Here is a 26858-nt window from a genome sequence, read left to right as displayed (position 1 = left end):
CTTTTCTTTACTAGCACTGTTCTTTTTTTTATCCTAACATTATGGGTTAATAAAATGCTCTTTGCTTAAACCATTTGTTCAAATCTGCTTTTCTAAACCTTCTTTACATTCAAATGTAATACATTGATTCAATTTATTTTTTGCATTTAGTCATGACAGTTGTAAATCAATTTATTCATCTGTAAGTTGATGCGATACAAGCACGGTTTTACAGGCACAAATGTAACCTCTGATTTGGGCAGTCAGTTGCTATGGATGGCGTGAAGTGGTTACTTTTACCAAATTCAGTTTGTCAGTGAGGTTCACATCTCTGAGGACCATGCTTCCCCCACTACAAGACTCTTCCCTTGTGGTATCACAGACAGCATATGGAAACTGATAGCAGATGCCAGGGAGACATTTTAATTTTGCTGATTCATATGAAATAACATTGAGGGTGGAAATGTTCTTGGGCAATACCACAAAACAGGCAATAGTGAATTGGCAGCCCCTTTTCATGCCACCCGATTTTCTTTTCCCATTGACTTCACTATCGCCGTTTTGTGCTACTGCCCAAGATCAATTTCACTCCCAGATCGCAAGGAACTCATTTCATCTGGGACTCACAGAATGATGAGACTAATCCCATTAGTCTGAATTTAAATCCTGTTTATGTGAAAATAATGATTAAAGATTATTTCTTTGAGCATATTCTTTCCCCAACAGGGTTTATATTGAGAACAGCAATAAAGGACATTGTTCTGCATTTCATTTATGCTAACCAAGCTATTTTTAAAAATGAAGTTATTGACCTATATGTTGCACTAAGTTGCTGATTTTGCATATAATAAAATTGACCTGAAAATGACAAGCAGTGTTCAAAATGAATGCTGTAGCTTTAAAACCAGAACCAAACTGCATTGCAATTACTATACAAAGCATGAGTTCCAATTTTATAGCCAACTAAATATAATTATTCATGCTGACGTGATCTTTTAATATCAAAATATTTGTCAAAGGGGCCATTTAATCTTTTACACATTTGAATCATTCATTTTTGTATACATTGAGACCGTGGTATAATGTGCTGTACAAAAGATTCTCTTTCAGAAGATTTTCTAATCATGTCGGACAGGGGGTGAAAGGGGTCATTCATTGACCATCTTGCTTATGTGACAATGGTTTCATTTGAACAATCCCATCACCCTCCCTTGGGACACAGCTAAAGTTACACTGTACAACCAGTTACTTGTATGTTAACGCATTAGAAACAAAACTAGCTTTGCTTTTGTCCTGAAACGTTTGACTCATAAATGTGATCCCTAACTCAAAGGAGAAAAAAAGGTCTATTTTGTGCCTACTTTATGTCTTTTTATACTTTCTACCAGTCACATAAGCCCCGATCTCTTTCCTGGTGTACAAGCTAAAAACAGTCTATAGTGTATATACACACTTACCAGTAACCTGCTCACAGATGCTCAGTTTGGGTTCCGCCAGGACCACTCAGCTCCAGATCTCATTACAGCCTTGGTCCAAACATGGTCAAAAGGGCGGAATTCCGGAGGTGAGGTGAGAGTGACTGCCTTTGACATCAATGCAGTATTTGACCGAGTGTGTTATCAAGGAGCCCTAGTAAAATTGAAGTCAATGGGAATCGGGGGAAAAACTCTCCACTAGCTGGGGTCATACCTAGCACAAAGGATGATGGTTGTGGTTTTTGGAGGCCAATCATCTCAGCCCCAGGACATCACTGCAGGAGTTCCTCAGGGCAGTGTCCTGAGCATTCAGTTCCATTCGCAACTCCTCAGACAATGAAGCAGTCCGTGCCCACATGCAGCAAGACCTGGACGGCATTCACACTTGGACTGATCAGTGGCAGGTAACATTGGTGCACACACAAGTGTCAGGCAATGACTATCTCCAACAAGAGAGAGTCTAACCACTGCCCCTTGGCATTCAATGGCATTACCATCGCCGAATCCCCCACCATCAACATCCTAGGGTTCACCATTGACCAGAAACTTAACTGGACCAGCCACATAAATATTGTGGCTACAAGAACAGGTCAGAGGCTGGGAATTCTGCGGCAAGAGTCTCATCTCTTGACTCTCCAAAACCTTTCCATCATCTACAAGGCACAAGTAAGGAGCGTGATGGAATACTCTCCACTTGCCTGGATGATTGCAGATCCAACAACACTCAAGAAGCTCGACACCATTCAGGATAAAGCAGCCCGCTTGATTGGCACTCAATCCACCACCTTAAACATTCACTCCCTCCACCACTGACGCACTGTGGCTGCAGTGTGTACCATCTACAAGATGTACTGCAGCAACTCACCAAGGCCTCTTCTACAGCACCTCCCAAACCCGTGACCTCTTCCACCTAGAAGGACAAGGACAGCAGGTGCATGGGAACACCATCACCTCCAAATTTCCCTCTAAGTCACACAACATCCTGACTTGGAAATATATCGCTGTTCCTTCATCACCGCTGGGTCAAAATCCTGGATCTCCCTCCCTAATAGCACTGTGGGAGTACCTTCACCAAATAGATTGCAGCGGTTTAAGGCGGCGGCTCACCACCACCTTCTCAAGGGCAATTAGAGATGGACAATAAATGCTGGCCTTGATTATTATTATATATATATATATGTATGTATGTAGATAGTGATAGATAGAGATATAGGTAGAGATATATAATACATATACACATATATATATATTTACATGTTCACTGTGATGGACAGCTGGATGGAGATGTTTAATCCTGCATCATCTTTTAAGGCAATGCATCGAAAACATGATAAGCTATTTTGGAAAAATAAACATTTAGAACAGTTGTAACTCTAGTTTACTGATCTTCGTGGTGAAGGTATGTGAATCACACAAACTGATGTAAACCATTATCACAGGTGTCAATGCTGGAGTTAGAAATAAAAGGACCAATATACACTACACTGTTACTATTTCTGGGGATAGTTACTAATTTTTCCGGACATCAACAGTTGTATCAGTTTGCATTCACACAGGCCCATTTGGCCAAGCAATACCTATATGTTTGAAACTTATGATTATCGGCTGCTCCTTCATTTGCTTTTTACTTTGCCAAAATCAAAAGTCCTAGTTGTTGCTGTCTTCTGATATATCTTCATTTTACTGGTGCTTTGGGTATCACACTCTTGATTACATCCATTTTTCCTTGACAACTGCAAACCTGCGGCCTTGCCCATAATAATAACCATTTACTTTGATTAATTAATAATTACAGTATTATTTTGGCACACTATCGACAAAATATATGCAGCAATTTTTTCAATGCAACCATTTGTAAGGATGGTGATGTAGGTTCAGGACCCTGTCTATGATCTTTAGCCAAGTCCCATGCTTTATCCACACTTGCACAGAATTTTTTTTAACTTCCCCAAAGAAACAGCTGACTGAACTGAAACATTCCTGATGTCACCATAATTAGCCCAATGTTTACAAAATATTGCTGGGCACATTGAAAAAAAAAAAAATATTGTAATAAATATTGGAAAGAGTTGCATAAAATGTGATCTTTGGAATAAAAGTTGAAAATTAATAGAAGATATCAAAATGCCCTATCTGAGGAGGGGCATTAGAGAAGAGGCTTGGGTGGCACAGTGGGTTATTAGGCTGCTCTGTAATTTCTCCGGGACCTGGTTTGGATCCAGCCCAGACTGATGGGAAGAATGCTTTGCCTCTCGCGATAGTATAGAGGTCTTAAGTGAAATGAGTTTGATTTATGTCAAGGTAGTTTTCAGTGGGTACAAATCCACAGCACAAATTTGATCAAAAATCATCACCAATGGTCATAAAGCTGGAAACCTCAGTCAGAGAGGTGGTAGGAATGGCCAGTGCAGGAAACAGAAATATCACACTGGCAATAAAGGGTGGGGTTTTTTGAGGGTGGGCAAAAGCAGATATCTAACCTGGAAATGCTTGTTGCTGACAATTGGTACCCAAAGAGTAAAAGTGTTCCATTCCTCAGCATTGATATTGGTCACCTCGATGAGCACAAAAAGTCATCTACAAATACGCAATTAACTAAAAAAAGAGTTGAACCTGCAACATTCATCAATAAAAGAGTGGTTTGTAGTTATCCAACAATGAATGACTTACATGCTTATATCAGATGACCAGTAATAAGCTAGGCATAAGACGATGCTGAAATGGTATTGAATCAGTCACTTCTGTAGTAAAAACCCTAATAATACATGCGCCAAGTTCATCACAGCTATTAGATTACAAAGTTGCTCTATCGAGATTTGGTTAAATAGCCACACTGATGATAGATTTTTAAACTGCAGGGGCAGCAGAAAAGAACTTCAATAAACAAAACTACTGGCAACCGCTAACAGGATCTGAGGGGAGTGAACTGATAGTGTGATAACTGTAACCATAACAGCCCTATTATTTTACTTTGCAATGTGCAAGAGGCAACTCGAGTTCATTGCCCAGCGCTGAATTTATTTTAAAACAGCATGAGTTCACATAAACATTGAATAATTGGTGCAAATATACAACCTAGAGCAACATTTTTATACCATCTTTTGATTACAACTGGTTAATATGACATTTACATTGTGGGGCCTACATTGCTAACACACAGCTATTCATTTCAGCAAGGTTGCCGAGATGTCCAATCTTCTGCCTGAAAGAATTTTCTGTACTTTCCAATTGTCTTAAATGTGGTAAGTCCATGGCCTAGAAATTGGGTATAGCCCCACTTGGGGCGGTAGAATTGGCACTGCGCAAATTTTATAGCTAGACGCAACTTATCGCCACCTCGCGTGATATTGGGTTGCAGCGCCCCTAAAGGTGATTGCGGTGCAAAATCAGGTGTTAAACGGGACTCCTAAGGCGCTAGCCTGGCAGCGCTACTCAATATCGGCGCGGGCGGGCGCAGCGCAGGTGTTGTCAATAATCGATGACCACGAGACTTTCAGGCGCCGGCCAGCTCTTAAAGGGGTGGGTCAGTAAGGATCAGCAGCCACACTCTGCGCCTTGTAGGCCTCAAAATCGGCGCTGGGCATTCTGTGGCGTTACAAACTTTGAGAAGATGGAGAGGGTGAGGCAGAGAGCGGAGCGCTTTACCAATGGGGCATTGGATGCTTTGGTAGGCGCAGTGGAGCGCCGGCGAGCTGTGCTGTACCCTGACAATGGCAGGAGGCCTAATCAGAAGGAATACTGCAGAGCTTGGAGGGAAGTTTCTCAAAAGGTCAACTCCAACAGCATGGTGACCAGGAGCCCTGTGCAAGGCAGGAAGAAATTCAACGACCTCACTCGGGTCGTGCGGGTGAGTGGTGTTTCGGCAATCTTCTTCATCCCTCCATCTGCACCTGACTTTATGGCCAGAGGGTGCGCGATGCCCCATTGGCCATCTGTCAGCAAGCACCCATGGCCCTTTCTGGGAACACACATGCACATTAAACTCAGGGCATCATGTAAGGGCTATTCCACCATGGGGGGGCATGAGATGACAACTCAGGGCATGATGTAAGGGCTATTCCACCATGGGGGGCATGAGATGACAACTCAGGGCATGATGTAAGGGCTATTCCACCATGGGGGGCATGAGATGACAGCTCAGGGCATCATGTTTCATCACTTCCTGTCCTTTCTCCTGCAGGCCAAGCTGGCCAGGAACCGCAAAGAGCAGCTTCGGACCGGAGGAGGACGTCCTCGCCTCCAGACCCTCATGGACCTCGAGGAGAGAGTTCACCAGATTGACTGGACCTGTCACCACTGGAGCTGCCGACCCCATTGTGCACAGCGATGGTAAGGTCACCTTTTTGATCTGTCTCCTTCCACTTGTTCCCCCCACCAGCATGCTTTTCACTCTGGACCCATGTCATAGCATTGCAGCAATCTTGCATCCCTTGCTGCCACCCTGTCCTTTCGCTAAAGCCACTCTTCAACCTCACTGCTTTCAGATGCTGCATCACCAGCTCGGGAGACGGGCCCTCAAGCTGCCAGTGCCACTGACTCTGGAGGCGACCAGCAGGAGGAAGCCGGAACATCCGTGCCAGCCTCAGGCGAGCCAGCCCATCTGGAGACTGGGGATAGTACTTCCCTGGAGGGGAGCGGGGGGGCGGGGGTGGCTCTGATGAGGAACCAGTTCCAGGAACCAGCGGGCTGCAGCAACGCAAGGGGGGTAGGGAAGCTCGGGGGCCGCCTCCCCAGAGGGCGAGTCAGGCCACGATGACTGCTGCACAGAGCGCGGAAGAGGTGCGGTCCCTCGCTGAAATGAGCACCCAGGCTCGGCTCAGGCACACCAAGCTGATGGCTGCAGTGGCAAGGATGCCTGAATCCGTCGAGACACTGGCAAGGAGTGTCCAAGACTTCGGGGCAGCACAGGCAAGGAGTGCGCAGGACTTCGGGGCAGCACTGGAAAGGACTGTCCAGGACTTTGGGGCATCACTGGAAAGGACTGTCCACGGCTTCGGGGCAGCACTGGAAAGGACTGTCCAGGGCTTCACCGAAGCAGTGGAAAGGGCTGTCCCGGCCTTCAGCGAAGCACTGGAAAGGACTGTCCAGGGCTTCACCGAAGCACTGGCACCTGCCATGCAAGTGCTGAGTGCTGCCACGCAGTCACTCACTGGCCTTATGCAGACGCAGATTGAGGCCACGCGAGCACTGACTGCTGCCACCCTCGGGGCCCTTGCAGCACCACAGCAGGCCGTCAATCTGTGGACCAGCCGATTGGGGCGCATGCTGCGGTGCTGCCCCGTCAGAGTGCCAGTGTGTCGGCTGACCATGGAGCAGGTGTCCGCTCTCAGGATGTCAGCATTCCTGATGCCACCACTGGGATGTCTCCATTGCAGCTGCCACCACCTGCAGGACAGACTGCTTCCACCCATGCACAGTTGGAGTAGTCAGCATCCGGGCCCTCCAAGCCCAGAGGTCGTCCACGCCGTCCCTCAGGGGCTTCTGCGCTTTCGGACACTCAGCAGGTGTCCCCCAGCCTTGATGCAGCCACTGGGGTCCGATTGCGGAGGAGCTGCAGGGAGGGAAGGGGCCGATCTCGTAAGAGAAGTAGATCACCATCAAGGGGTAAAGAGTAGAGGGAGCTGCTGAGACGTCTTATTTGTAGAATTTAAGGCCATATGCACCTGCTGTGAATGTTAGTAATGTTTTGGGTAGTCTGGCGGTTTTGCGAGATAGTTATGTGTTATTTCGTTGGTTATGCTTTCGGTTGCCATTGCTTTGTCATGTTGGAAGGAAGCACATTTTTGAAAATAAAGAAAAGGTTTTAGTTACAATGGCCATCTATACTATTTGCAATCATTCTGGCCTTCATAGGCTTTGGGTGACCCGGACGGTTCTCTCCCAATGACACCAAGCATTCCGTCAGAGGGGCCTAGAACCAACCCCTTATGAGCCTCTGACGGACGGCCCTTCCAGTTTCTGGAACCCTCCCATCTTCCTCCTCCTCCTCCTCCTCCTCCTCCTCCTCCGCCTCCGCCTCCGCCTCCTCCTCCTCCTCCTCTGCTGGTCCTTCAAGGTCGGCTGGCATTGGCTGGGTGCGTTGGATGGCGAGGTTGTGGAGCATGCAGCAGACAACGACGACGTGGGCAACTCGCTCCGGCGAGTACTGCAGGGCGCCCCCCGAATGGTCGAGACAGCGGAACCGCTGCTTGAGCACACCGATTGTGTGCTCCACAATGTTCCACGTCGCCTGATGGCTGGCATTGTACTGCTCCTCTGCCGGGGTGCTGGGCGAGCGGAGCGGGGTCATAAGCCAGGGGCACAGAGGATAGCCCTTGTCTCCGAGAAGCCAGCCTCGTGGGTGAGCCGGGGCCTCGAAAAGGTCTGCCACTGAGGTCTGTCGCAGGATGAAAGCGTCGTGGCTGCTGCCAGGGTATTGTGCGTTGACCGCGAGGATCAGCTGCCGGTGGTCACAGACCAGCTGTACATTGAGGGAGTGGAACCCCTTGCGGTTGCGGAACTCCTCGGGATTATCGTACAGGCGCGCGCAAAGCCACGTGCGTACAGTCAATGGCACCCTGCACCATGGGGAAGTCAGCTATTGCCGCGAAGCCCTGTGCGCACTCCCGCTGCTTCTCCGGTGTCAAAGGGAACGAGATGAATTGCCGCCTCCTCTTATATAGGGCATCTGTAACTTGGCGGATGCAGCAATGCACCGCAAACAGGGAAATGTTAGCAATGTCCCAGCTGCTGCCTGAAACGAGCCACTGGCAAAGAAATTCAGGGCTACAGTAACCTTTACGGCCACCGACAGAGAGGTCCTGCACCGTATCTTCGGCTGCAAATCGTCCTGAAGCAGGTGGCACAGCTCAGTCACCACCTCCTTGTGGAATCGCAGCCTTCTGACACACTGCTCCTCCGACATGTTGTGGTAGGAGAACTGCTGCCTGACACTTTGATAACAGTGCAGTCCCCTTTAAAGAGCGCCCCCCTAGCCCGAGATTGCCTGGGGAACGTTCCAGTGAGCTGTCACTATTAGCGCCAGGTGGAACGGAGGCGGGCGCCACTCAATTTCCGGTCTGGGGCGCCAAAAAGGCGTTGCACACTGAAATGACGTCATGATCAGCCTGCGCCCGCGAGCGGGCGCTAAGTTTTTGCGCCGGCGCTAAGAGCCCACTCAAATATGGGATGAGGCGCTCGCCTCATGGCGCCTGGCCGCTAGCTGCTTAGCCCCCCGCTCCTCGGCCTCTTTAGGCGCTAAGCCCTGGCGCTACCAACCGAATTTCTCCCCCCATGTGTTTAATACAAGTATACTGAGGCTGGTTTTTCCTCTGTGATCCAATACACTCTATCGTCCACATTATAGTAAATGTCCCTGAATACAGCACAAAATGTATATTAAGAATTCAGAAGGCAAAGTCCTTATATTAATTAATAAATATATTATAAGTTAAGAATCTTGGAATGAGGATGGAGTGTAGCTATTTCAGTCTCAGTAGCAGTCTGCTAAATAGGTCACATCATATCTGTAATATGTTAAAAATATTACATCTACTCACACTTCCCATCAACTTTTTCTATTATAAATTCCTATGTCTGCATTTATAATGAAAAGCTGCCTACCGAAACTTGTCACGCTACAATCACACCCTCCTGCCCGTTGGAGGTACTGCAGTGGTGCGACTGGTGTACTGACTGGAGGCTGTAATTATAGTGTGACAAGTTTAGGTAGGCATTTTCCATTACAAATGTGGACAAGGAATGAGGTGGGTGGAGAGAGAGGAGAGCAGCAGAAGACTGAGAGAAAATCAAAAGGAGTTAGGGAGAGAGAGGAGGAAGGAATGAGATATGGAGAAACAGCAACATGAAGATAGCTGAAACAGGTAAGAGAGAGAGACAATATCCTTTGGCCCTTGTGTAACACATGGAAGGCCAACTAGTAATATATTGGCCCAGAATTTGCGGTGGGTAATAAACAGCGAACGAAAAGTGTTTTTACCCCTTTGAAACCGGCCGCAACTTCAGGATTTAGCGTTTGTGCCTCCTAACGCAGAAATCTTGAAGTTGTGGTCAGTCATTCACTGCTCCGACACTGGCTGCGCTGTGCACCCCCCCCCCACCCCACCCCACAACTGGCGATCAATGTAATCTGGGAAATCAGTGAAGCTGACGAAAACTTGGGCTTTTCCGCAGTAATAGCATTGTTAAATACCCCTATAAAAAAGTTAGACCTTGTTGGATGAGAAGGTGTAACAGGAGTTTTAACAGCTTATTGACTGTTAAACAAACATTACGGCCCTGAAAAACGAAATTTAAATTTTGTGGAGTGTCAAATTTCACCATTTTAATAAAAATTACAATTTTTAAGAAACTTAAAAAAAAATTCTTTAAATTTTTTTAAAAGCTTGTTTATATTTATTTTTCCCCATGTGTGAGCCCCAATCTTTGTTTTGCTCTCTATAACATTTTTAAAAAGTCAGAATAAAAGGAGCTTATTCACTTCCTGGTTCCCAGACTGTGAGAATTCTGCATTGTGATTGGCTGCTTAGAAAACTTGTTGATGTCACAGCAATGAGACTGCACTGTTCTGATTTGAACATCAGAACAGACTACCTTCTTGTCACAGAGATCGTGAGACCTTTGTGGAAAGCTCTTCGGGGCCAGTGGCATACACCTTTGCTTTGCCGTAGACCGCAAATTACGGGCCATTAAGTCTTATGACATGCCCTGGTTATCATACTTATTTACTTCCTGTGCCATGACTTTGTCAGCCTGTGTGACATGTTTGGGTAAGACTTGGAGTAATGCTTGAATAAAATATTAAAAAACATCAACTACTTCTATCTATATAACGCCTTTAACATAGTAAAATGTCCCAAGGCACTTCACAAAAACTTGGCACTGAGCCACATATGGCGATATTAGGTCAGATGACCAAAAGCTTGGTCATAGAGGTAGGTTTTAAGGAGCGCCTTAAAGGAGGACCGAGAGGTAGAGAGCCAGAGAGATTTAGGGACAGAATTCCAGGCCAGAATTGGAGAAGCTCAGATATCTTGGAGGGTTGTAGGGCTGGAGGAGATTACAGAGATAGGGGGGGCGAGGCCATTGAGGGATTTGAAAACAAGGATGAGAATTTTAAAATCAAGGCATTGTTTAACTGGAAACTAATGTAGGTCAGTGAGCACAGGGGTGATGGGTGAACAGGACTTGGTGCGAGTTAGGACAGGGGCAGCAAGCTCATCTTGGGTCAAATATGACACCAAAATTGCGAAGAGTCTGGTTCAGCCTCAAACATTTGCCAGGGAGAGGGATGGAATTGGTGGCTAGGACTGAAGACAATATTTAGTTGGAGAAAATGTCTGCGCATCCGGTACTGGATGTCTGACAAGCAGTGTGACAACTTAGAGATAGTGAGGGGAGGTAGAGCTGGGTGTCCTCAGTGTACTTGTGGAAACTGACATTTAATTTGCAGGCCTCCCAACACTAGGTGGTGCTGTTGTGCTTCTTCTTGTGACCTAACTGACCTGGTCCCTGACCACTCCTGGGTCTCCTACTGCTGTTCCTTCTGGTCTGAGTCTCTATTTACCCAGAAATAACAACAGAAAACGCTGGAAAAACTCAGCAGGCCTGGCAACATCCGTGGAGAGAGAAACAGAGTCAACGTTTCGGGTCGAAACCCTTCTACAGAACTGAGAAAAAAAGGCAGGAAATGAATCAGATTAAAAGGCAGTTTGGGGGCTGGGAAATGGGGGAGGGGATGAAAGAAGAGACATTAAGAGATATTCAAGGTGAGACGAGATAGTAATAGGACCGGTAAAGAAACAGACAATGGCTCTAGATGAAGTGTGAAATGCGCTGGCAGAGTGAACAACAGCTGCCATGTGGGAGAGAGGGGAAAAAAGGAAAAGGCACAAACCAAAAGTGTGGATAAAAATATAAAAATATAATAGGGGCTGAGGTTATGATCTGAAATTGTTGAACTCGATATTGAGTCCCAAAGGCTGTAAAGTGCCTAATCGGAAGATGAGGTGCTGTTCCTCGAGTTTACGCTGAGCTTCCGTGGAACAATGCAAGAGGCCGCAGACGGTGAGGTCTGAGTGGGAATGGAACGGTGAATTGAAATGACAGGCGACTGGAAGCTCGGGGTCACCCTTACGGACTGAACGGAGGTGTTCCACAAAGCGGTCACCCAATCTGTGTTTGGTCTCCCCAATGTAGAGGAGACCACATCTATTTTCCCTGGCCTGGTTCCTTAGCCCCGCACTTCCCATTCTGTCAGCACACCTCAGACATCCCTCTCCTTCTTCCTCTACCATTCACCATTATGGCCTCTCTAATGCGTCCATCGGTGGTTTCTACACTGAACTGGGAAAGCCATCTTTTTACTTTGTAAGATGCTCGTGGCTCACTGAAATATAGAGTTTGGCATTGGGTTCTTTCACAAAGATATATCAAAGGGAGATAAGAAGGAGAGAGGGTGAGCAAAGGAACAAGCATAAATGGAAGGGAGGGGAAAATGATCATGAGTGAGGGACAAGAGGGGAAGAAGAGTGAGGGTGGAGAAAGGGAAGGGAAACTGAAGAGGTACAAGGAAAGTACAATAAGTTTTGGCGGGGAATAAAAGACAGAATTGCCAAAGAGGAACAGTGGACTGAATGTGATCGATATAGACAAAGCACAAAAGAAAAGACAAGACAGAAAGAAAACAACACCACACAAAAAGCAGAAAAGGAGACAAACACACAGACACAAACTACCAAAAATAAAACGAATGACCAAAATACAGAGAACAAGAACATGAGAGAGACACACATCCAACATTAAGATAGCAGAAACAGGCAAGGACACAACATATCCTTTGACTTACCAACATTAAAAGTCTTCTGTTGTGTGTGTTTTCCTAAATGTGTTGCACTTACTTCGTATAACAATTTTCTCATCATACGTCTCCCCATAGTTATAAAAATGCATACCTTCTAGCTCACCATAAGCAACACCATGGGAGATCTGCTATATATTATATATATGTATATTTATTGTAAAATACACAAGAAAAATTAGCATATTATTGGCGGTCATTTAAATCAAAGAGTTAACATAGTCTGGCCAGTCAGAATAGCTATTGCACAAGATTAGGCTACTGTTGGCCAAATCATTAACAGCAGTGGAGTTGCCAGTAACCCCCTTTGATCAAGCACAGATGGTCTATTATATGTTTGCAGACAGTCCTGATAAAGCCAGACTGATCATCACCCACATGATGATAACATGGATACAGAAAGGCCCATTAATCATTAAAACCCGATGCTGTCGCACGCAGCAGAATAAAGGATTTAGTTCAGAAATCAAACTTCTGTTTAGATGCTAAAGAAATGTCTTGCGTTTTTTAGACTAACACTAACCACTTGATTGGTTGTAAACAGCAGTGAGACCATTACAGATAAAATAAACTTAAGGACATTTCTTTACATCGCCTTAGTGTTTTAAATATTGTGAAGTGTATTGGATCAAGGAATGTTATTCAATGTTGTTGACACATGCTAATGTGGCTGATGCCACAAGATAGACTGAGATGGGTTTACTGCTACAGTTCCCCAATAGGAGAGTTCCCAGACCTGGCCATGAGATCAAGGGCAGGTGCTGCCTACAGGGGAGAGGAAATCAGTAAGCTACTCTTCAATTGTTATCCAGTGATAATGCCTGGAACCTTTACACATGCGGACATTGGGCAATGACAACATAGCTCAGCTGTAATGCCCACTATGACTGCCGAGACGTACACTCACTATTTAGACTCAGGTACGAAGAGTAGACACTTGGGTGAAGCAGTCGAGAATTGACTGATGCTCGAGGAACTGTACACCCGACAGGAATACTGCCTTCAGTAGAGGGACAAAAAGAAGAGAAATCTCACACACTCATATATTCAACAATTAAACTTAATGATAAAGGTATCTTTGTATTGGATACTTTAAAGTTTCATAAAAAATGTATATTCAGAAAGAGTGGACCTATGCCAGGCCACAGTGAGGCATGTATGATGCTGACTTGACTAGAATTAATTGCTGATCTGTGGGTGGATTTTAAGCACGAAGAGTGTATATGCTTTATCTGCACTCTCAATTTGTAATCACTGTGTAAAAGCATTATAGGTCACTGCTACAAGTTCCTTAAATATATTAAAACTCTTTTAGATTGAATAATCTCAAATTATGCACTAATATTGGTGTTCCCATGGCCTGACATTTTGTTAAACTTGGTTTCTCCAGCTAAGTCTTTAAGCTGCAACGTATCTCAACTGATGATTGACCTGACCTAGCACATAGGACATGCATACAGGGGGACTTTGCAGTGGTGAAGCATTTGAAGAAAGAAAGTTGTGGGTTAAAGAATTAAAGCATCTCTTACAGTCAGATAACCCTATATTCATGTGACATTGAATTCATAACTCACACCAAAGAAAATAAAAAAAGGAACATTTACAAAGGAGGCTTATTCCCAGAGTTCCAAAAAGTAGGCATTCATCCATGAAAAACATGTCTATATAAACAGGGCTATTACTGAGTCAAAAAGAACCCAAGTTTAACTGTCCAGAGTTATTCTACTGAAGGTGTTTGCCTCTGGCGCATGAAGAAAAGAAAAATACAAAGTTGGGTCTTTCAATGAGCCAACGTTCCTTAGGAAATGGGCAAAAGTAACAGAAATTTGAGGTATTGTTTTACCCAGAACGGATCTAAAGATTTATAGCAAGGTTTAGGAAATTTAGCCAAGGACTGATGATGAAATAGGAGAAGATTACTTCCAGCCTCTTCAAAAACATAAAAATCATCCAAATAAAACATCTTCTGATATAAAGTGAAGAAATGTTGAATTCTGAAACAAACAAACATCATGGGCTCGATTTTAACTCCCGGGTAGGAACGGGGCAAAGTGAGTGTCCGGCCCGTTTACTTTAGCCAGCTGCTTGCCGACTTCTCGAGCAAAACAGCCGCGAGGTTGGCGGGAAACGGCTGCCTGGCCGTTAAAAATCGGACGGCAGGAGTCTGCTAGGGGAACGGTCCGCAGTACAAGGTAAGGTCTCCGGGAGGGGAATCCAGGTTGGGGAAGGACAGTTGAGGCCCAAGGTTTCCTTGCAGAGCATTCCTTCTCCTCTGTGGCCCACAAGGAAACGGGCAATTTAAATTTTTTTTAAACTCACCTCCTTCGGCTTTGGCTATTGTTCCTGGCATGTTTTGCCTGGTGGAGAAGCCACCACTATTCCCCCACACAGGTCTCAGGTTAAGCCAGCAGATCAGGCCCCGATGATATCATCAAAGCCCGATCTGCATATTTAAAGAGGACCCCACCGGCTGAGGTTGTTTAATAATTGTGGCTTTGGTGTAGTGAGAAAATGCTTGTTTTCCAACAGTCTGTTTATTCACTAACTTAGTGTGACCAAAGAAATTAATTCACTTCAGTGGTGAAAAAAGTTGTTTTTAAAATAAAAATGTCTGTGCCTAATTGAGGATGAGAGAGAAAGGAGCAAGAGAGAGACAGAAAGGAGAGAGAGGAGAAAGAGGGCAAGTGAGAGAAGAGGGAGGGCAAGAAGAGAGAAGACTGCAGCAAAAATGGCACCTGGTTCAGTAAGACCACGTTCCTCACAGCATCGGGTCACTTTGCAACCTATTACTGTAAGGAAACTGGCCTTTCAAAATCTGCTGGTCCCCACTTCAGCCGTCTTTAAAGTATTGTACACCTGCTTCTTGTAGACGTGCAGCAAATTGGTGGCACCAGAGTAAGTACTGGCAGGAATTTCAGCAGGTGATGCCATCCCAGCAGTCCCACCTCCCACCATGATGTCCCATTGAAAGTGAGCAGAAACAGGAACTGCCCACTCCAGGAAACCCCAGCGTTGGGGAGGAGACCCGTTATACATTGGTCCGCCTCCAGAATCCACCTTTGCCTGCCAGCTTCGCACACTAGATGGCCCCAAATCAGCGTTGGGTTTTGGGGCCAAGGTCTCACAATTATGACTCTTAAAAAAATTATATGGTTTAAAAAAAGCATGGTTAATTTTAAAAAGGACAACATCCACAGCTTCATACTTTCCAGCTGGATAACTGGACAGCAATCAGGAGTGGGATCCCTGCAGAGTTTTTCTTTCCCTGGCCCAGGGGCTTTGAAGTGAATTGTAGTGCCATCTTGGCCGGGATAAACTAATTCAGCACAAACCTGGAAACTTTCCAGTCCATATGTGGCACTTACCAATTAAGCCACAGGGACTTGACCAACCGCTGTTTCATACTTCAACAAAAAATATTCAAAAAGCAGCATACATTGATGAACAACAAAAAAGGAACTGACGTTAAGTTAATCATGTGTTATTTAAATTTTTTCTCTGAAAATGGCTTGACCTCTTTAAAGTCTTAGAAAATGCTCTGATTTGGTGATGTGAATGCTGCAGATCATCAACCTTGATGTCTAAAACAGAGCAATGTTCTGATATCCTTTAGCCATCAGAAAGAAGGCTAACAGCTGTAATTATTACCACCATGCACAGGCTCTGACACTGCAGCCCCACGCCCAAAGAGTCTCCATCTTCAAAAAATGTTTGGCAATCACCTCCAATTGTTCAACAAGTAAATGCTCCATCCAGTGTGGTAATGAACAAAATAGACCAGGAAATGTCCCAGCTACAGACAAACAGTCTGAAGGCTGCGCTGGTACCTCAGCGCCGTTGACATCTCGGGATGCTCATTAAACATCACCCTTCTTTACACATAAAAGTATCAAAAATTGAGGAGTAGAAGGCTTTACATTTTGGGAAGAGTACAACAGAATGCCAACAAATGATAAACAACTTCTGAAGGTTAATAACTTCTCTCTGATTGACTGAGCAAGTATATCCAGCAAGCAGCTGACCCATATGGACAAAGAAAGTCCCAAGTTTCAACCCTGCCAAGTTAGTTGATCTCAGCCTGGGCATCAGTGGTGCACTGCAATTAGCCTCAATGCTTCCGGGTGCTGGAAACAAATCAGGTGCAGCTACCATTCTTGATATCCAGTGATCCCAGAGGGAAGTTGGGCTATTATTAATATCAGGCACCCATATAACTGTACTCCAACATGAATCCGTGCTTCAGAAAAGGAGAGTCAACAGGGAAAACAGCAGCAATGGGGATGGGAATGTTTGGCAACCTTTTTTGGAGCAAAGACCCAGATTTAAGTGATGCAATAGTAGACATTATGTCCTCACGTCCTGTGCTTATGAACAAATAGGAAAACATCTATCAACATTCCACCCCCACCCATGAGCATGGTGCTCTTTTAATACAAAACAGGCTGAAGAGAGATTCATACAAAACAGAAAAAAACAAGAATATAAGCAGAAACTCCTTTGGGTTAAATATGCTTTCTCCTCAACAACAGAGACACTACATTGAAGCAGTGAACAAAAATATATTCTTTTGCATTGTCGCTGGAGTCTTGGCTGTGGTGTCAGGTTCCCTCAATTATTTAGACCCATTTAATCTTAACACTCAGTACATGGTACTGCTGTCCCTCTCTTATGACAGCCATCTCATTAAGCCCGAGAGCTACAGACTGAAGAAGCTCGAAAGGCCGTACTGGTCTCTCAGCTCCTTTGACCTCTCTGAATGCTGCCGAAACATCACCCGTCTCCACATGTCAATTGATAAAAGTGTCAAAAACTCAGGAGTAGAAGCTTTAGTCTTCAGAAAAGAATAGAGCAGAATGCCGGCAAGTGAGATGCAACTGGATTTAAAATTCCAATCCTCTTTTACAAATCCACAGAAATTTACAGTACTGATGAAGGCCTTGCTGGAAAAATTCAAAGTTAATTCCTTTGCCTTGCTCTCTTCCATTGCTCTGCATCATCATCATCTGCTGAAGATGTTTATCTATTGTTCCCTTAAAAGATACAACAGTTTCTGCCTCAACTGCTCACTCTGGCAAAACAGTCCATGCTCGAATAACTCTGTGAAAAGAAGTCGCTCCTAGTCTCTCTCCTCTTATTTAGTGACAATTTAAAATGACCCCCTCATCACTGATTCCCCAACCAAAGAAATAGTGTTTTGTTATTTGCCTTATTAAAACCTTTCACAATTTCAAAAACCTATGTTAAATTTCTTCTTAGCCTTCTCTGCTCCAGTGTAACTTTATCTACCTACATTCATACTGTTGAAGAATTATGTATTTGAATCCCTAGGTCCCTCTGTTCTTCCACAAGCTTCAGTATCTTTCCATTGAGAATATATTCGTATTCCTTGTTTTTCCTCCCAAAATGTTCTCATACTTTCACATTAAAGGGGATTTATGGGGAAGCTAGATAAACACATGAGGGAGAAAGGAATAGAAGGTTATGCTGATAAGGTTAGATGAAGAGGAGTGGGATGAGACTCGTGTGGAGCATAAACATTGGCATGGATCAGTTGGGCTGAATGGCCTGTATCTGTGCTGTACAGTCTATGTAATTCTATGTAAATTGTATGCCTTTTCCGTTACCTGGTCTATGTGCTGTTTAAATCTCTTCCAGTTCGCTAGTTTGCCAAACATCTTCCCCTTGATGACATTACTGCCTGGTAATCACTCCCGGATAGCCATTGTTTTTGGTATATATAGAATATATAAAGCAGTAAACCTATTATCTATGTCACAATCAGCAAAAATACCTCCAGTTGCATTTTCAAGCTCTCTACCACCGGCTCACTAGATCGGTCATATAATACTAGGAATATATTAGTTTTTACGTAGAGCTGGTTATTTGAAGTAACAAATATCTGGTATTGAGTTAAAAGGTGGTCAAGTTTCACTCACTTGTTTTCTTTGGACATCATTTCACTGATCAAATTCCAGTTTGGTTACTCACTTGGATGTATCCATTTTTCTATAAAGTATTGAACAACTTTACCAAAATTGGCACTATTTGCCAAACTCAGAAGGTTCTGTCAATTTCTGAAGCCTTTAAAAGGATTTGATACTTTTGACATGGACTCTGGCAGACCTGAATCTCTCTGGCAGACCTGCCGCATGCATTTTTAAAATTCATGCTCAGGATATGGGCCTCGCTAGCAAAGCCGGCATCTATTGCCCATCCCTCGTTGCCCTTGAAAGCTGGTGGTGAGCCTTCTTCTTGAACCTCTGTGTGGTGAAGGTACTCCCACAATGCTGTTACGTGGGGAGTTCCAAGACTTTGACCCAGTGACAATGAAGGAATGGCGATATATGTGAAGTCAGGATGGTATGAGACTTGGAGGTAATGGTTTTCCTATGCACCTGCTGCCCATGTCCTTCTAGATGGTGGAGGTTGCAGGTTTGGGAAGTGCTGATGAAGAAGCCTTGGCGAGTTGCTGCAGTACATCCTATAGGTAGTACTCAGTGCAGCCACAGTACACCGATGGTGGGGAGAGTGAATGTTTAAGCTGGATAGTGTGCTGATCAAGCAGGCTACTTTGACCCGAATAGTTAAGAGCTTCTTGAATGTTGTTGGAGCTGCACTCATCTAGGCAAGTGGAGAGTATTCCATCATACTCCTAACTTGTCCCTTGTAGGTCGTAGAGAAGCTTCGGGAGTCAGGAAGTGAGCCACTTGCTGCAGAATACCCAGCATCTGACTTGCTTTAGTAGCCACGGTATTTTCATGGATGGTTCAGTTAAGTTTCTGGTCAATGGTAAAACCCAGGATGTTGATGGTGCGGGATTTGACAATGGTAACGTCATTGACTGTCAATCGGAGGTGGTTATGCTCATTGCCTGACACTTGTGTGTATGAATGTCACTTGCCACTTATCAGCCCAAGCCTGGTTGTTGTCCAGGTCTTGCTGCATGCAGGCAAAGACTGCTTCATTAACTGAGGAATTGCAAATAGAGCTGAACACTGTGCAATCATCAGCAAACATCCCCACTTCCGACCTTGTGATGGAGGGAAAGTCATTGATGAAGCAGCTGAAGGTAGTTGGGCCTAGGACACTGCTCTGAGGAATTCCTGCAGTCATCAGTATTTGTAGGGAAATTGTGTTAGGGAAATTGACGGGATTGAAGGCCGATAAATCCCCAGGCCCTGATAATCTACATCCTAGAGTACTTAAGGAAGTGGCCCTAGAAATAGTAGATGCATTGCTGACCATCTTCCAACATTCGATGGAATCTGGAACAGTACCCATGGATTGGAGGGTAGCTAATGTTACTCCACTATTCAAAAAAGGTGGTAGAGAGAAAACGGGGAATTACAGATCGGTAAGCCTGACATCGGTAGTGGGGAAAATGCTAGAGTTCATTATAAAAGATGTAATAGCAGAGCACTTGGAAAACAGTGACTGGATCAGACAAAGTCAACATGGATTTACAAAAGGTAAATCGTGCTTGACTAATCTACTGGAATTTTTTGAGGATGTAACTGGTAAAGTAGATAAGGGAGAACCAGTGAATGTGGTGTATTTGGACTTTCAAAAGGCTTTCGATAAGGTCCCGCATAAGAGATTAGCATGTAAAGTTAAGGCACATGGGATTGGGGGCAAGGTATTGACTTGGATAGAGAACTGGTTGGCAGACAGAAAGCAAAGAGTTGGAATAATTGGGTCTTTTTCCGAGTGGCAGGCAATGACTAGTGGGGTACCGCAGGGATCGGTCCTTGGACCCCAGCTATTCACAATATATATTAATGATCTAGACAAGGGAACTAGATGTAATATCTCCAAGTTTGCAGACGACACAAAGCTGGATGGGCGTGTGTGCTGTGAGGAGGATGCCGAGAAACTCCAGGTTGATTTGGACAGGTTGGGTGATTGGGCAGAAGCATGGCAGATGCAATATAACGTGGATAAATGCGAGGTTATCCACTTTGGTGTCAAAAACAGGAAGGCAGATTATTATCTGAATGGCAATAGATTGGGAGGAGTGGAAGTGCAACGAGACCTGGGTGTCCTTGTGCACCAGTCGCTGAAGGTAAGCATGCAGGTGCAGCAGGCGGTTAAGAAGGCAAATGGTGTGTTGGCCTTCGTAGCGAGAGGGTTCGAGTACAGGAACAAGGATGTCTTGCTGCAGTTGTACAGGGCCTTGGTGAGATCACATCTTGAGTATTGTGTGCAGTTTTGGTCGCCTTATCTGAGGAAGGATGTTCTTGCCATGGAAGGAGCTCAGCTAAGATTCACCAGGCTGATACCTGGGATGGCAGGAATGACGTATGAGGAGAGATTGGGTCGATTGGGCTTATACTCGCTGGAGTTTAGAAGAATGAGAGGGGATCTCATTGAAACTTATAAAATTCTGACAGGACTGGACAGACTAGATGCAGGAAGGATGTTCCCAATGGCCGGGGAGTCCAGAACCAGGGGTCACAGTCTAAGGATAAGGGGTAAGCCATTTAGGACAGAAATGAGGAGGAATTTCTTCACCCAGAGAGTGGTGAACCTGTGGAATTCTCTACCACAGAAGGCAGTAGAGGCCAATTCATTAAATATATTCAAGAAGGAGTTGGATATATTTCTTAAGGCTAAAGGGATCAAGGGATATGGGGAGAAAGCAGGGACCGGGGTACTGAATTTGGATGATCAGCCATGATCGCATTGAATGGCGGAGCAGGCTCGAGGGGCCGAATGGCCTACTCCTGCTCCTATCTTCTAAAAATCTCTTGGAAATAATTGGCCTCCAACAACCACAACCATCTTCCTTTGTGCTAGGTATGGCTCCAGCCACTGGAGAGTTTTCCTGCTGATCTCCACTGATTTCAGTTTTACTAGGGCTCCTTGGTGCCACACACAGTCAAATGCTGCCTTGATGTCAAGGGCCATCACTCTCACCTCACCTCTGGAATTCAACTCTTTTGTCCATGTTTTGACCAAGACTGTAATGAGATCTGGAGCCGAGTGGTCCTACAGAACCCAAACTGAACATCGCTGAATAGGTTATTGGTGAGTAAGTGCTGCTTGTTAACGCTGTTGACGACACCTTCCATCACTTTGCTGATGATTGGGAGTAGGCTGATGGGACGGTAATTGGCCGGATTGGATTTGTCCTTTTTGTGGACATACTTGGGCAATTTTCCACGTTGTTGGGTTAATGACAGTGTTGTAGCTATACTGGAACAGCTTAGCTAAGGCACAGCTAGTTCTGGAGTCTTCAACACTATAGCCGGGATATTGTCAGGTCTAGTAGCCTTTACTGTGTCTAGTGCACTCAGCTGCTCAAACTGGGCATCTATAAAGGCACTGCGGGCCATCAGCAGCAGAAGAATTATACACCACCACAATCTGTAACCTCATGGCTCGGTATATCTCTCACTCCTCCAGCACCATGAAGCAGATGACCAATTCTAGTTCTACGATGAGTATAGAAGAGCATACGAGGAGGAAGCCCTACCTGAAAAGGAGGCACCAACCTGGTGAAGCTACAACACAGGGTTTTTTGTCTCTTTCAGGAGTATCAAACTCACCTGTTTCTTCGCTCAGATTTTCGAACCCAATTCTTCTCTTTATTTCTCCTTTCCCTGATTTTGAACATCCCAGTATACAAATGTAAATTTAAAAAAAAAGACAAGTCTGTTGTCTGCAAACTGAACAAATCACAGTGTTGTTTAAAGTTAAATTTATTCCTCTCTTCAATCTGTAACTGATGATAATGGCAATGAATTATTGGGATAGGGTTGGAATAAGATTCAGCCTAAGCTGGCTGTTAAACTCCTTGGCCTGGAGTTTCTGCCTGATTGCACTGTTTTTTTTTTAAGCTTAATTCAGCCGAAGTAGATGTACCCGACGCAAAAGATCGTGGAATTTTAAGCACAACTCGAGTTGCTGCGATCTTTTGCGCTAATTTTAAAAACATTGCGCTGGATACAGGCCCTGTTCACAACATTGGCTGCGCCCCCCAGGGTGCATTGATCTCCATTGGGAGTTTCCGCTAACTGTGCTCATTTGCGGGCCTTCAGGGAGGCTCCAAAGATTAAGCTGGAACTTTTAGGCCCAAGGACCATAAAAGGTACATTCTAAAAGCTTTTAAACATGATTTTTGTTTTAATTTACTAAAAAACTGACTAATGTACCCCAATATAACTAAAATATAGTTTTATATACATTTAAACGTGAATTTCAGTCGTTTAAAATCGGGTTACTCGGAGGTGGTGGATTGACACTGTGATTAAAAATGCTTATTTTTTGTGAGAAACCAATTTTCAGCTGTTTTAATAAAAGTTCACCAAGTTACCACTTTATATATATCAAATTAAAGTGTTTATCAGCAAAAAAAAAAAAAAAAAATTTAAAATTATGTTTTAAAACGGTGCCTGATTGTTCTGGTTCATGGCAGATTTTGCGTTTGATGATATGCGTTTGTGCGGAAACTCGGTGGAAAAAAAACACTTTTCAAAACAGGCGCAATTTTGGGCGCAATTTTCGCAGGAATCGGCAATTGTGCCCAGAGCGGTAACTCTACCCCCTTGTGTATTATGAATGGATTCTGAGAAACCTGCCACTAAACCAAAATGCCTCATTTTTGCCACAATGGCATGTAACCCCAATATTTTTGCCTCTATTATTTTACTTGTTAGATTATTCCAAGCATATCTCTGTTTCCAGATTTCTGTGTTCTGTGATAACTGACTCCTCTGTAAAAGAAGACCATTACAAACTACAAAGCTGATTCCAACAACAACAAAACTTGTATTTATATAACGCCTTTATTGTAGTAAAACGGCCCAAGGCGCTTCACAGGAGCGTTATCACACAAAATTTGATACCGAGCCACATAAGGAGATATTACGGCAGATAACCAAAAGCTTAGTCAAAGAGGAGCGTCCTACAGGAGAAAAGAGGTAGAGAGAAAGAGAAGTTTAGGGCTGGAATTCCAGAGGTTAGGGCCTTGGCAGCTGAAGGCATGGCCACCAGTGGTGGAACGATTAAAATCGAGATGCTCAAGAGGCCATAAGAACATAAGAAATAGGAGCAGGAGTAGGCCATTCGGCCCCTCGAGCCTGCTCCGCCATTCAATGAGATCATGGCTGATCTGATCTTGGCTTCAACACCACTTTCCCGTCCGCTCCCCATAACCCTCGACTCCCCTGTAGTTCAAAAATCTGTCTATCTCTACCTTGAATATATTCAATGACTCCGCCTCCACAGCTCTCTGGGGTAGAGAATTCCAAAGATTCATGACGCTCAGAGAGGAAATTCCTCCTCATCTCCGTCTTAAATGGCAACCCCTTATTCTGAGACTATGCCCCCTAGTTCTAGATTCCCCCACGAGGGGAAACATCCTCTCAGCATCTAAAATAACAACAGAAAATGCTGGAAATACTCAGCAGGCCAGGCAGCATCCGTGAAGAGAGAAACAGAGTTAACGTTTCAGGTCTGGGACCCTTCATCAGAACTGGAAAAAGCTGGAAATGTAACAGATATTAAGCAGGTGCAGAGACAGGGGAGGAAGGAATTGAAAGAACATACTAACAGATATTAAGCAGGTGTCTCTGGGGAGACCAAACGCAGATTGGGTGACCGCTTTGCAGAACACCTCCGTTCAGTCCATAAGGGTGACCCCGAGCTTCTGGTCGCCTGTCATTTTAATTCACCGCTCCATTCCCACTCAGACCTCACCGTCCTTGGCCTCTTGCATTGTTCCATGGAAGCTCAACGTAAACTCAAGGAACAGCACCTCATCTTCCGATTAGGCACTTTGCAGCCTTCCGGACTCAATATCGAGTTCAACAACTTCAGATCATAACCTCGGCCCCTATTACATTTTTACTTATATTTTTTTCCACCCCTTTGTTTCGGGTTTTCCCTCCCCCCCTCTTTCCTTTTTTTTTCTCTCTCCCATATGGCAGCTGTCTCTCTTTCTGCCAGTACACTTCACACCTAATCTGAGCTGTCTTTTGTACTCACTTGTCCTATTACCATCTCATCTGGTTTTGAATACCTCTTAATGTCTCTTTACTTCTTTTGTTCTATCGCAGCCCTGCCTTCGATCTATTTCATTTCCTTTCCAGTTTTGAAAAAGGGTTCACCCGAAACATCAACTCTAATTTCTCTCCACGGATGTTGCCTGGCCTGCTGAGTTTTTCCAGCATTTTCTGTTGTTATTCTGTACTCTCTCTCTATTTAAATAATATTTTGCTTTTCTATTCTTCCTACCAAAGTGGATAACCTCACATTTTCCCACATTATATTCCATCTGCCAATTTTTTGCCCACTCACTTAACCTATCTATATCCCTTTGCAAGCTCTTTCTGCCCTCCTCACAACTTGCTTTCCCACCTATCTTTGTATTGTCAGCAAATTTGGCTACAGTACACTCGGTCCCTTCATCCAAGTCATTAATATAGATTGTAAATAGTCGAGGCCCCAGTACTGACCCCTGTGGCACCCCATTAGTTACAGTTTGCCAACCTGAAAATGACCCATTTATCCCGACTCTGTTTTCTGTTAGCTAGCCAATCCTCTATCCATGCTAATATATTACCCACAACACCATGAGCTCATGTGCAGTAACCTTTTATGTGGTACTTTATCGAATGCCTTTTGGAAATCCAAATACATTACATCTACTGGTTCCTCTTTATCGACACTGCTCATTACATCCTCTAATAAATTTGTCAAACACGATTTCCCTATCATAAAACCATGTTGACTCTGCTTGATTGTATTATGATTTTCTAAATGTCCTACTACTACTTCCTTAATAATGGATTCCAACATTTTCCCAATGACAGATGTTAGGCTAACTGGCCTAGTTTTCTGCTTTCTGTCTCCCTCCTTTCTTGAATATGGATGTTACATTTGCGGTTTTACAATCCACTGGGACCATTCCAGAGTCTAGGGAATTTTGGAAGATTACAATCAATGCATCCACCATCTCTGCAGCCATTTCTTTTAAGGCCCTAGGATGCCGGCCATCAGGTTCAGGGGACTTGTCAACCTTTAGTCCCATTAGTTTGCCTAGTACTTTTTCTCTAGTGATAGTGATTGTTTTAAGTTCCTCCCTCCCTTTTGCCCCTTGATTTTCCACTATTATTGGGATGCTTTTAGTGTCTTCTACTTTGAAGATAGATATTTGTTCAAAGTCTCTGCCATTTCCTTGTTTCCCATTATTAATTCCCCAGTCTCATCCTCTAAGGGACCAATGTTTACTTTAGCTACGCTCTTCCTTTTTATATACTTGTAAAAGCTCTTACTGTCTGTTTTTATATTTCTTGCTAGTTTACTCTCATAATCAATTTTCTCCCTCTTTATTCTTTTTTCAGTCATCCTTTTCAAGTTCCCAATCTTCTGGCCTACCACTAATCTTTGCAACATTGTATGCCTTTTCTTTCAATTTGATACCCTCCTTAACTTCCTTAGTTAGCCACAGATGGTTCATACTTCTCGTAGAGTCTTTCTTTCTCCCTAGAATATATCTTTGTTGAGAGTTATGAAATATCTTCTTAAAAGTCTGCCACTGCTTAGCTACTGTCTTACCTTTTAATCTATTTCCCTGCTCCACTTTAGCCAACTTTATTTAAGTTTAAGACACTAGTTTCAGACCCAAGTTTCTCACCCTCAAACTGAATGTGAAATTCTATCATGTTATGATCACTCTTCCCTAGAGGATCCTTTACTATGAGATCATTAATTAATCCTGTCTCATTACACATTGCTAGATCTAAAATAGCCTGTTCTATGGTTGGTTCCACAATGTATTGTTCTAAGAAACTGTCCTGAATATGCTCTATGAACTCGTCCTCAAGGCTACCTTTGCCAATTTGATTTGTCCAATCTATATGAAGATTAAAATCGCCCTTGATTATTACAGTACCTTTCTTATAAGCCCCCATTATTTCTTAATTTATACTCTGTCCTACAGTGTAGCTACTGTTAGGGGGCCTATAGACTATTCCCACCAGTGACTTCTTTCCCTTATTATTTCTTATTTCCACCCAAACTGATTCTACATCTTGATCTTCCGAGCCAAGATCATTTCTCACTACTGTACTGATTGCATCCTTTATTAACAGAGCTACCCCACATCCTTTTCCTTTCTGCCTGTTCTTCCGAAATGTCAAATACCCCTGAATATTGAATTCCCAGCCTTGGTCACCTTGCAACCATGTCTCTGTAATGGCTATCAGATCATACTGATTTATTTCTATTTGCGACGTCAATTCATCTATCTTGTTACGAATGCTGCGTGCATTCAGATAAAGAGCTTTAATTTTGTCTTTTTATAATTTTCCCCTATTCTGACACTATTTGCTAGTGCACTCTTATGCTTTTACGCTCTGTCCCTTCCTGTCACACTCCGGTTATCATTACCCCATTTGCTACCCTGCGCTATTGCCTTGTCCTTCCTCTTTAACTTTCTAAGTTTCCCCTCACCTGAACCCTCCCCCGCCCCCCACTATTTAGTTTAAAGCCCTATAAGAATTGGAGGAGCGCAGATATCATGGGACTGGAGGAGATTACAG

The 26858-nt window shown here is 44.1% G+C and overlaps 1 protein-coding gene across 4 annotated transcripts in view; it reads right to left on the bottom strand.

Annotated features, from left to right (window-relative positions):
- Positions 1–26858, bottom strand: part of pik3r3b (phosphoinositide-3-kinase, regulatory subunit 3b (gamma)) — a 735099-nt gene that overhangs the window by 194230 nt on the left and 514011 nt on the right. For 2 of the 4 annotated variants that reach the window (XM_085983009.1, XM_085983012.1), the window contains one exon: positions 13214–13312. The exons of 1 other annotated variant lie outside the window; for it this stretch is intronic. In XM_085983009.1, coding sequence (XP_085839135.1) covers positions 13214–13312 — 99 coding nt within the window. The remainder of the gene's footprint in view (positions 1–13213; positions 13313–26858) is intronic. One more of the 4 variants, XM_085983010.1, reaches the window with a different exon arrangement.

This window comes from Somniosus microcephalus, chromosome 3 (genome assembly GCF_052327205.1).
Source record: "Somniosus microcephalus isolate GS21.2 chromosome 3, FLI_Smic_1.0, whole genome shotgun sequence".
Lineage (NCBI taxonomy): Eukaryota > Metazoa > Chordata > Chondrichthyes > Squaliformes > Somniosidae > Somniosus > Somniosus microcephalus.
The sequence above is the reverse complement of the archived record's forward strand: the minus strand, read 5'-3'. Positions and strand labels throughout refer to the sequence as shown.